This window comes from Mycteria americana, chromosome 5 (assembly GCF_035582795.1).
Source record: "Mycteria americana isolate JAX WOST 10 ecotype Jacksonville Zoo and Gardens chromosome 5, USCA_MyAme_1.0, whole genome shotgun sequence".
In the NCBI taxonomy this organism is placed as follows: Eukaryota; Metazoa; Chordata; class Aves; order Ciconiiformes; family Ciconiidae; genus Mycteria; species Mycteria americana.
In genome coordinates, this window is record NC_134369.1 from 44,735,893 (window position 1) to 44,747,500 (window position 11,608).

The following is an 11,608-nucleotide window of genomic DNA, read 5'->3' on the forward strand; positions in this document are numbered from 1 at the left end:
CATCACAATCTGCTGTCCAAACAGTCTGGAACCAACACTGGGAATCCTATATAATTGAAGGGTAGGAGCTCATCAGGAATTGGCATCATAAAGATGAAAGGTCAGTGCTTTAATACACAACTCCCACAAAATTGAATTTTAATTAAGTGCGACAGTGTTGAATCCCTCCCTCAGGAGTCCTTTTTCTCCCTTTTTCTTTACACTGATATATATAACCCTCCTCTCAGAAAAGAGAATAGCAAAGACAGAGTATAAATATTCTGCCCAGTAAGATTTTAACTTCAGAGGTTTTCAACAGTGGTTAGTATAGCATGTACTAATGTAAACCAGTGTTTTGGTTTAGTAATGACTCATTTATGCAGAAGAATGGACAATGAAAAGTAGCATTTGTCAATGAGAACAGCAATTTTTAACCTTTTTTTTGTGTGTGTGTGTACTAGTGGATCCCAAAAATTGTCCATTGGTGGTTTAAATACTGTGTGGTGAATTTAAGTCTATAGACAGTAAGCTTACTTTTCTCAGTTACCTTTCACAGCCCCTTCAAACAGTTCAGGTTGAAGTTGTTCAGAATTAATAGTTCAGATTGTCCAGACTGTTGAATGGTTCAGTTTTCAGTTTGAATAGTTCACGCTGAAATCAGTCAGATGGAAGACCACAGACAGGAAACCACTGATACAAACACAGGGAATGTACAGTTTACTGAATGTCTTCTTGCAATAAAACTACTACAAAATTGTCTGCGTGTCACGTTAAAAGATTACTGTATCACTCACCATTTTCCGTTTGTTCCAAAAGAAGCAAAGAAAGTAAACTCATCCTTCCTATCTCTCGCTAGTGGGTACTACTCATCTTCTAAAATGTTTTACTCAAAAGAGGTTGAGTAAAAGGCTCGCAATCACTGAAAAACAACCCAAAAGCTTCAAGTTGTAGCAGGTCATCTTACAGTTAAAATCTTAATGCCATGGAAGCCTAACATATAAGTTAAAATAACCTGCGCAGCCAGCTGACTTCAGCAGAGCTAACGCTGTACTGGGTAAAGCATCAGACCACTTCTAACAAATAGTTTAATTCCCTCAATGCACATCAGTATGTCTTCTATATGAAAACCTGCATGAAGAATTTCAGCAGTTCAGCCCAGCAATTTAGATCAGTTAATCAAACAGAAGCATAATAATGAGCAGAGATATAGAGGACATAGCAAAACAGTGCAAGTACTTGACCAAAAAATTTCATGGAGATAATTAAAGATCATCTGGCTTCTATCATGTAACTCAATTTTGTTGTTCTTACCTGTATTTTGGCATTGATGCAGTTGTCTCCATGTTATATGAAGGAGTTTGCCAAAACAACAACAAAAAAATTATCCTCTGATAAACTGGATAAAATAAGTGCAAGCTGTCTGTCCTGGATTAATTTTTTTTTCACATTAGTAAGCCTCACTATTTCTGTCTTCTAATAGCATTGCAATATGACCCAAGGATATTTTTTTTTCCCCTACTGTGATGCCAACTTTTCAGCAAGTCTAATAGCTTTCATGGTGCAGTTTCCTCTATGCAGTCAGGATGGTTTGGGATTTTGCACCAATATAGAATGGCCTTCTAGAAAAAAATTAAATTGCTATCTACAAGACAGAGGTCCCTAAAAGTCATTTATTGCTTTTGTATATAAAAAATTGTCAAACTCTTAATCTATGATTTTTTTCTTCAGCTCCTGTTGCTTAGAGATTTGTAGTCTTTCTGTGAGTCTTAGGCTCATCTCTGATATTTGTCAATCTATTATCAGTGAATAAACCTGGGAGTACACCTTAAGAACCCGACTGCCACCTTTAAACATTATTTTTGCCTCTAAACTTTTTTCCTGTACACTCTCCACTTTTGCAACGGTTCTAATCTGGTACAAAATCTTTTTTTTCTAATCAAGTAGTAAATCTGCCCCTGCAAGTTTTTGCTGCTTTGGTTACATAAACATACTTATTCTGTAAGTCTGGCAAAAGACGCATCAAGGGAATCAGTAAAGTTTACTCTTCCTCCTTCGTTTCTTGGCTTCGAGCTATAAAGCAGACCTCCTTATTATTGACACATTTATTTTTTGGCACTTCCTTGTCGTCATAAATTGCATCCTGACCACACGAGCAAAGAGCACGAAGATGACAAATTAGGAAGCTGGCATCAAAGTCCATTGTAACCACATCCTTTGAGCTTGCCTGCTTACCTCATCTTTTTTACTGTAGTTATTTTGGTGCCAAATACATGTTGCTTTGTTGCCAAATATGTGTCATTAGTTCACAAGGAGTCTATGGTCATGTAGCCATATAACCGTTATGGTGGACTGTGAAAAAATGGCAGTGGTATGAGAGTTGAAAACAGGGTTTGCTATGTGTTTGATGTGGGATTTTTACTCAATGGTAAAAAGCTTGTGGCCCAAGGAACACTGCAATAAGTCCTATGCCTTTTTATTTTATTTGGGCTTTTGTTTTGTTTTGTTTTCTGCAAGGGATTAAAAAGACTGAAGAGGAAGAAAAAGCTTTTAGATATTTTTGTAAGTCAGTAGATGATCAAACTTTATTTGCTCATTTTTATTCATGTGTATCAAATACATCCCACGTAAAGTCCTATTTCCAAGAATAATACTCCAGTTGTCTCATAGTACTTAATTGTAAAAGCCCAAGGTCACATTTTCCACCTAAATAGTTATGCTTTTGTATGTTTCTTGGTGTTGCTGGAGGATATTACTCCGATATCTTAATAGTGAGAGCACAATAGATGGGCACTTTGAATCAGATTTCTGTTACCCACCGTTTATGGCATTTATTTCATTTTAAACCCCCACCCAAGAATGGTTGCCATGTTGAAATGAAACTCACTTTTTTGTTGCAGTCTTTAGTAATTAATGTTTTTTAAGCCATGCTGTAACACAATAAATAAATTATGCAATGATATGTTTATTATAAGAGAGGGACTATTTGCTTTCATAAATGTCAATTGCATCCAATACTGCCTCTCTTTTAAAAAAAGAGTAAAATATTTTTGCTGTTATTGAATGTTGTATGTCTAATTGGTGACAGGCTTTGTCCTCAAATTAATGCTCAGCTCCAGTTATAATATCATTATGTCATAACAGTGAAAAATTCTAATTAAGATGATCTGTTTGCCAGGAAAAAGTTTAGTATATCAATTAATCTGTTTTATCAGGGGGAGTATTCCCTTTCCCAGCCCCTATCTCCTGATCAGATCCTGAATGATGAGAAAAACATCACAGATGCATGCTGCATTGGACAAAGAACACATGCATGCATTTAAATCATGTATATCTTACTTTTTACTGATGTAATTGTGAAATATGTTCTTTTTGCATTCATAATTAGGGGGTGGAACAGATGGTGAAAGCTTAGTTTAAAATAATCTGTCATTAAAATAACCTAGCCTACTGGTAATTCTTCACTCTAACTGGAGTTTAGGTCAGGGTAACAGGGTTTTTTGCAGCATTGGAATACACTGGAAAGAATTAGGGACTTCATGGATAGTATGAAATATGAGGATATTCTCCAGAAGGACACTGTAGTAAGACTCCAGCGAATTAAATTTGCCTGTAGTGGGAATATGCAAAAATGGCTGGGACAAAATTCCTCTGACAAATATAAATCCATTTAGTACAATGCATTATACATTAGTGCATATTCGGTCAAAGTGGTACAGTGGGTTTCATATCCTGAGAGGAAATAACCTCAGTATTCTACAAATACTCTAAGAGGCACTTAGTATTTTGGTTTAAAAACCTGTGCTTTACATTTTCATATTATTCTGATGTCAGAGGATATAAATTATAATTATTGGCATTGTTATTCAGAGGTGCTGTAGCTAGTGACTTTTACATCTGAGTCTCACTTCCTTCGTGTCTACCACATTGGCTTGCTGGTATGTGACAAAGGAAATCTTATATCAGTCCTGTCTAGCTAGTTTAGAACAGTTTTCAGGAATAAGAAAACTGGCTCAATAAATCAGATACTTGCATGTCTTTAAAGCGTTTATTTTAGTGTTTCCTCTAAGATTTCATTCTCTAACAGCTTTGAAGAAAGCATATAGGTTTCAGCATGGTATTATGATAAATCTTCTCAAGGAGGGGCAAGCATTAACATTTGTGTCGGTTCTTTTTCATCTTAATCCAACCTTGGTTAATAATCAGAAAATTCTACATAGTGGGTAAGAAGATGTAATTAACCCTTTGACCCCAGAATCTTAATTGGCGCCTGTTGAAAACAGTGGGGCAGTTAAAAAAAAAAAAATTAAAAAGTAGCCTGTGGTGATTGAAACAGCATAATACATAATGGTTTTCTGAAATCAAAAGTACTAGGCAACTTCAGCTTTAATCACATTTTGCATAAAGCCAGTAAGTGTAGGTTTAAACAAGGAGTTGCCGGTCTTCCTTAAATTGGATTGTGCTCAAAACTGGCATTGGGGTCACCTTGACCCTTTCTCAGCTGCCACACTGGATGGGATAGGACTGAGTTTATGACAATCAACTTCATTTATAAAAATAAAAAAGAATGAACTCAAGAATATTTTCCTAACAGAAAACACTCTACCTTTATATTCATGGCCTCTGCTTCAATGAAAACAGGACATTTTATGAAAAAACAGTTACCTGTGCAGGCCCTGCTTCTATATTATAGCTGATGATAACTGTGGAACATCTGAAAGAGGAATCCTATCTGCCTATGAACTACAGTGAAACTGTTCAGAAATTCTGGCTGGAAATTACACTGTGGCGCTCATTTTAAGAGAGATATTTGAAAGCTGACTAAATCCAGTACCCTTCTCGCATTTATTGTGTCCTTAGTTATACATAGGTAATATGAATAATACTTCCAGAGATTTCTCATTAAAACAAAATTGTTTGTAAAAAGGTAGTATACAATGGCATCACATAGTCTTCTTCAGTATATAACATAACCTCTGTTATGTTGCCTGCCACCTTCTCTGAAGTCTGCTGCTCTCTTGGCATGCACAAAGGATATACGCTTTATGAAAAATTGAAAAATTTCAACACGCATTACTTAAATAATAAATATTCATAAATAATACCTATGAATAACAAATGAGACAGTCCTTCAGAACTACTGTTTGACCTGTATAAGGAACAACAACATTGTCACAAAAGTGGTCCATCTCAGCCCTTTCATACTGGTGGGAGGAACTGCCTTGCATTGGAAGGTGGCTATTTTTTCCTCTGGTTTTGTTGTCATTTTTCTTAGGTATTAGGACTTGAGCTGAGTACTTGGGGCCTTTGTTCTAATGTCTTTGTATTTTGGGCATGGAAGTAGCTGTTCCATTAGCTATTAATCAGTGGCTTTTTCAAAATACAATTAAATAAACTTTCTGATTTTTCTCTATTGAACAAAATGTTGAATCCGGTCAGTATTTGTACCCAAGCATAACTTCAGGGAGGAGGGAAAGGAAATGGAGAAAGAAGGACTGACCATGAGTTAGTAGTCTCAGTTGGCATAACAAACTAATTTTATGGCTTGGGAAGTGACTAATCACGCAAGAAGCCAAGGGAGTTGTGGGCATGCTGCATTGGCCCTGCCAGTCCATCAGTGGTGCCTCCTTAGTACCTCACTTGTGAAACTAGGAGGCAAAAGTAAGGAATAGTCTCCCAGAAAGAAAGAGAGGGAAAGGGTAAAGAAGTAAAACTGTTGAACTGAAAGGAGAGTTTCAGAGTCGATGGCATGGAAAAGTAGCAAGTGCTTAAGATATCTAACACTTCTCACTTTAACACTCTTCTCAGTAGCTGATGACTTTCAAAATGTTAGCCGTGAAGGCTGAAATTTCTTTGTACAATTGTGTTGAACAGAGATCATTTTATGTATTTATATTTTCTAGCAAAACTGGTTTCAGCCAATTCCAAGACAACGCTGAGGAAAACATTTCTGCCTAATCAGTACTAAAAGCTTTCTTCAAACTTTTGTTTCATTAAGAAGCCTGGATTCCTAAATAAGATGATGTGTAGAAAAGAAGCAGGAAAGCCATCAGTGACTCAGAATTATTTTTTGCTGTTCTTACAAAACTCTATCCAGATATGCCAGATAATTACACGGTAATGCAGTGTACTAAACAGAACAGATCATAAATGTTCTCCAACTGTATGTAACTCTCTCGAGTAAAAGAGCAAGGGGACCACACTAAAAGCCTGGAAATGTAAAAAACTGAGAAGAGGAAAGTTGCTTTTATGTGATACACAAATAACCTGTGAAACTTCTTTCCTCAAGATATCATTGAGCCAAGAACATAACAGGATTCCAAAAAAGAAAAAAATGTCTTCAGCACACTAGTTATAAAAAATAATTATGAGGAATATCAGATATCATGGTCATGCCAACTAGTAACAACCTGAGTTTAGAAAGAAACTTCTAGTAGGCTTTTCATTACCACCGTAACCATTATGGATATTTCAAACACGCTTCTGAAGCATCTAGGTACACACTGTCAGACCCAGGAAAACCGACAGCTGCAGGTAGGCCATTAGTCTGATTCAGTATGGCAATTTATTGTTACTTGCGCAGAACAGTGTTCTAGCAAGAACATATATAGGCAGCCAGGGAATCAGGGTGATGGTCCTCAGTTTTATTTCTACCAGAGGATTAAACCATTTCCTCAAAGGAACATGGGACAGAGCATCAGGAAAACTTAAACCAAGACCTTTAAAGATTTACTCTTCTGATCTTTCTGTGATGGGGAAAGTGGATAGTGGCAAGAGAAAGGATACATAGTGGAGGAGATCAAATGTGTAAAGGTTTTGATTGTCCTTGTATGGATCTAAGTTTGAACTTCACTGTTCCAAATTTTCCACCTGTTATTGATGTTAAAATTCAAGGAACTGATGGTAATCATTTGAAAAGAAATGATGATGATTTATAAGAGGCCATAAATGGCTTGCATAATATAAATGTTTTTACATGAAGGAAATCTATGCAGATTTACATTTTTATTAATTCATAAATACAAATTAGAGTGTTTCTTTAATGCAGTGTCTTTAGTGAGGGTTTGTTTTCCAATATGTGGTTTATTCTTTTTAGAAAACACAGATTTTTGAACTAATTCCACCACCTACTACATCAGAGAGGAGTGAATACTTGCCAAAGGCAGCTTCTGACCACCAGTGTGTTAGAAATTAATCAAGAAGCAGAAGAATAAAAAAATTAAAAACCCTTAGAAATCACTGTTCTGTATTTGAAAAGGAGTGAAATGATTACATGACTTCATCATATATCTCCATCAAATTTGTGTGCATCTCTTTTTTCTTCAAAAAACAGGTTGATCTGTCAAATGCTACAGTTATATTTTTACTTTACACAAACCTTTATCCCAAGGGGATATTTGGGATGGGATTTTGGGGGATTGTTTCTTATCATCCCAACATTTGAGATGTTTCTGATTTTCTGAGTTGTTTTAGCATTGCTAATTTCTGGAATTTTGTGATTTTGCTTTTGCAATAGTGAATGCTTGTTTGCCAATAATCAGCCTCATAAAAAGCATAAAGTAAAGGCACATATAGTGTATGAAAGGCAGCTTCTTTCTAGTGAAGATTTGCTCTTATTCCTAGAGGTATAGTTCCGTCTTGATGTGCAGTGATTTACTCCATGTGTCAGTTTAGACTATAGTCCTTTGTTTATTAACCACACTCATATTTCAAAAGGTATGCATTAATCTGTGAAGTCGTATTTTGATTTTTGCAGTTGCAATGGAAACCACATCCAAAGACTTGAACCTGTCAAAATAAAATCTGATCTAGAGTTTTACACCAAAGGGATGAAATTCGTAACATTTCTATAGACCTAAGCTGTAAACATATTTGACAGTAATCTGCTGATTGGCTTTGTTTGTTGTCTCACAAAAGGAAAATGGTGTGGGGGGGTGTGTGCGCACGCGCGCGCGTGTGTGTAATCCTCAATTAATTAACAAATTATTGAGATCCATAGTGGTTTGAGTGATGGTAGGATTTTATTTTCTCTTTTTCAGTTTTTGGAAGTGGAAATCCTCTGCTTTGATTCTGGGGGATGGCGGGGGGGGAATCTTCTTACATACCATTTGATTGGAAGGTTATTTGTTTTCCTTATTTATTTCTTCCTGTAAAAAATTGAAGAACATTTTATTTTTCTATATTTCTTCTGTCATGCAAATGAGATAAATTTTATACAGTATATGGCAGATGTAAGCATGACAATAAGTCCTTGAACTTTGGAATATACTCATATGCTGTTTCTTAATAAGTAGACAGAATATAAAGGAATTGTCTTAACAATTCAAATTAAAAACACTCTCCTAGAAATCAGAACATTTTCCTCAGTTTGTTCTATGATGCCTTTGTTTGAATCTATTTCTATCTGGAATTTAGATTTTTTTATTAATCTATTCTCTTTTTTTTTTTCCCCCTTACTCTATAGTCCCTGGATGGATTTGTATTTGCACTAAATCAAGAAGGAAAATTTTTGTACATTTCAGAAACTGTCTCCATCTATTTAGGCCTGTCCCAAGTAAGTACATGCTTTCGATTCTAGAACGTAATTGTATATGATGCGTTCTTCTGTTTATCATTCTTAAAGAAATAATAATTTGGTTTCTGTATTTTGCGTGGATTATTGAATTAGTTATTTAAAGTTGCATTTGGTTCATCCTGAGAAGTAATTGAAAAACATATCTATCAATCAGTATTGGATGTTGAGATAAGACAAACTTGTGCCTGAAAACTTTTTGCCATGAAGGATCATTATTAATTTATTGAGAACAATTGAAGTTTCTTTTCTCAGTTGTTTTGAACTTTAAACCTCTATACCTGATAGGAAAGGGACACACTAATAGTACTTCCCTTGTGTCCTATTACTGGATGTTTATGGAGTACCCTGCATTATCCAGGGAGCTGACACGATGACAGGGAGTCATTTGGAGTCAAGAAATGCTGAAAGAGACCATTAAAATGTCTTGCAGGGAGGGTTCCAACAAGGACACATTTTTCCGCTTTCAGAAATGCTCACTAATATGAAAAGACAAATTTATAAAATATAATAGTTTAATTTTTTTTTTCACTTAATTGCTGACAACAGTTGTTCAAAGATTAAAAGGCAGGACAAAAGTGGGGGGAAAGTTGCTTGTTGATGCTTATTCCTAATCCTGCAGCATTCAGAGATGTTTAGGAAGGATAGCTTCTTTCTGCTTGTGCTAAAAATGCAGCAGAAAGATTTTGCATGATGATTTTCAGAGCAGGATAATCTACTTCTATTGCAGTCACCCTGACGAGAAAAGAAAAACTGAGATAATATTTATTTCAGTTTCTTTAAATTGGGACCCATACTGCTATGAGGACGCAACTATTAGCAGTGGCAACTGTCAGTTTTGCTGTACCCCAACAACAATGAAATAGGAAATGTTAACATTTGGTGCAGAAAAAGACTCATTTTAAATATTATCTGGTGAGAATCCGAATAGAGGTTCATTAACTCCTCAAAGAACATGCAAGCAATTGGCTGTAATAAGTTCAGTAATTGTTATTTTGTGCTGGCTTTAGCAAACGAAATGATAGAAATGGAAACAGAGCTGTTTCTAACTCATGTCAGTATTCTCGTCTCTCATTAAAGTCCCTCGTTTTGTAATAGACTTTAATCCCTGCCTTAATCTGTTTGGGAGTTAGTATCAAGAATCTCAAATTTTGAAATTGGTGCGCCACCACGTTGCTAATACAGTAAAGAATTGGAACTTTAATGTTTATTATTGTCTTATGCTCATATTAATCTGTTTTATGCATAGTATCCAACGAAGTTTAATAAGCCAGTAAAGAAGAAGGATGGATAATTAGTTTAAGCAGGTAAATGCTAATTAGGAAACTCCTGAAAGGCATCCATTATACACTAGCTTAAAACAAATTTTACAGCCCTGGTTAGTGGTGTAATCCAAATTCTGTCAAGGCAACTGCATTTTCTGTAATTGAGATGTGTATGTTTGCTTTGCATAACAGATGGCTCTGTATGCTTAGACTGATAGCTAGGAAAATAATAATTGCATTATTCTGGCCAAAAGAATATTAGCTCTTGGGTTTTGGCCATTTCAGTCAGTCCTCCTGCCAGCACAGCATATGCACATATATGGATTGGATTTTCAAGGAAATTGATGCATCTGGAATAGTGTGGCCATCTGAAATATCATCTGTTCAAGAAAAATTTGGCTTTAACCCTATGCTAGTCTCTTGTTAAAAGCATTTTCTGCCACTGTCTTTTTAGCTATAGGAGTTGGTAAATCTTTCCTTACTCTGAACTTACATCATGTTGTTAAGACTTTACACTTCATCTTGATCCCCATATACATTTCAAGCAAGGGTTCAGATAAATAAAGCTATTGTCTTTGCATGTTAGAGTATTTGATATATCAGGACAAATGTTTTCTTGCGTTCACTACTGAAAGTATTGATGGAAAAGCTACCAAAAATCAGAATCAGGACTGTGGATTTTAGTACAATAATAGATGAAATCTACTGAGATCTACTAAAATATCTCTGATTTTCGCTGTTCTTCTCTTCTGTCTTTATGGAGACATTTTGTATTTCTCAGGCCTACTGTATTTATATTTTCAATATATTGTTCTCTTGGTATAACATGATATAGCTAGGTCTCTTAATAATGACAAAAGAAATGCTGTGGCTACTTGTTACTAAATCACTATTCAAAGTGTTATTTGTTACAAAAAATACTAGCAAGAATATCCATAAAACCATTTCTCAAACTATACGTGGAAATGTTCCTGTTTGCACTACAGCAATCTTAAAATACTCGTGAATTCTGAATTTCTGGAATGGTGCTATGTGATACATGTGGTGTTGCATTTCTTGCACTCCAGGTAAACATTGATACATCCCTATCCTGATACTCCCCAACTATATATTTATATAGAACCTCTAGGTAATTTTGCACTTCAGAAAGTCTGGATGTACATTATAAGCATTTTTATTTGAATCATCTTCTTCAAGTGCTGACTATGGAGTCTTACTTTCTAGTCAAATGACTTCTTAGAGACTTCGTCCTTGTTTGGTTGGGTTTTTTTCTTTTTTAACTAGTATGCATGGAAATAATGTACAATATATTTTGTACTTGCAAAGCAAAATCTCATGTCTCTTAGCTAAAGGAAAATAGTCCTTGTACCAAATCTCAGCAGGTGAAAACAGTTTTTCATGGAACCCGATTTTTCTCTTTTCTGAACATTGAGAGCCAGTGGTACAAAACAAATGGATGATGATGTTCTAAGATAGCTGCAGGGCTAATAGTAAAAAAATCTGATAAAACAATATCTTGGGAGGTAGCCTGGCAATGATGATAATAAAGTTACTCCTGGCAAAAATAACAGTATATTTGAACAGTAAACAAAAATTACAATAAATACTCTTTTGACATTACAATGAATGTACCTTGCATGTAGACACCCATAGATATATACATTTTGAACACTTTATCTTCCAGCTAATGCTAACCAAGAATTTTAAGTTAGTTTGGCAGACATGGATTTTAGAGCACACTGTGGAATTGCAATCAGAGCAGTTTCAGAGAACACAGATGCATTTCAAAGTAGAT

General features: G+C 35.3%; 1 protein-coding gene across 4 annotated transcripts in view; it reads left to right on the forward strand.

Moving 5' to 3' along the window:
• Positions 1–11,608, forward strand: part of NPAS3 (neuronal PAS domain protein 3) — a 629,144-nt gene that overhangs the window by 427,727 nt on the left and 189,809 nt on the right. For all 4 annotated transcript variants that reach the window (XM_075503122.1, XM_075503124.1, XM_075503123.1 and 1 more), the window contains one exon: positions 8,441–8,530. In XM_075503122.1, coding sequence (XP_075359237.1) covers positions 8,441–8,530 — 90 coding nt within the window. The remainder of the gene's footprint in view (positions 1–8,440; positions 8,531–11,608) is intronic.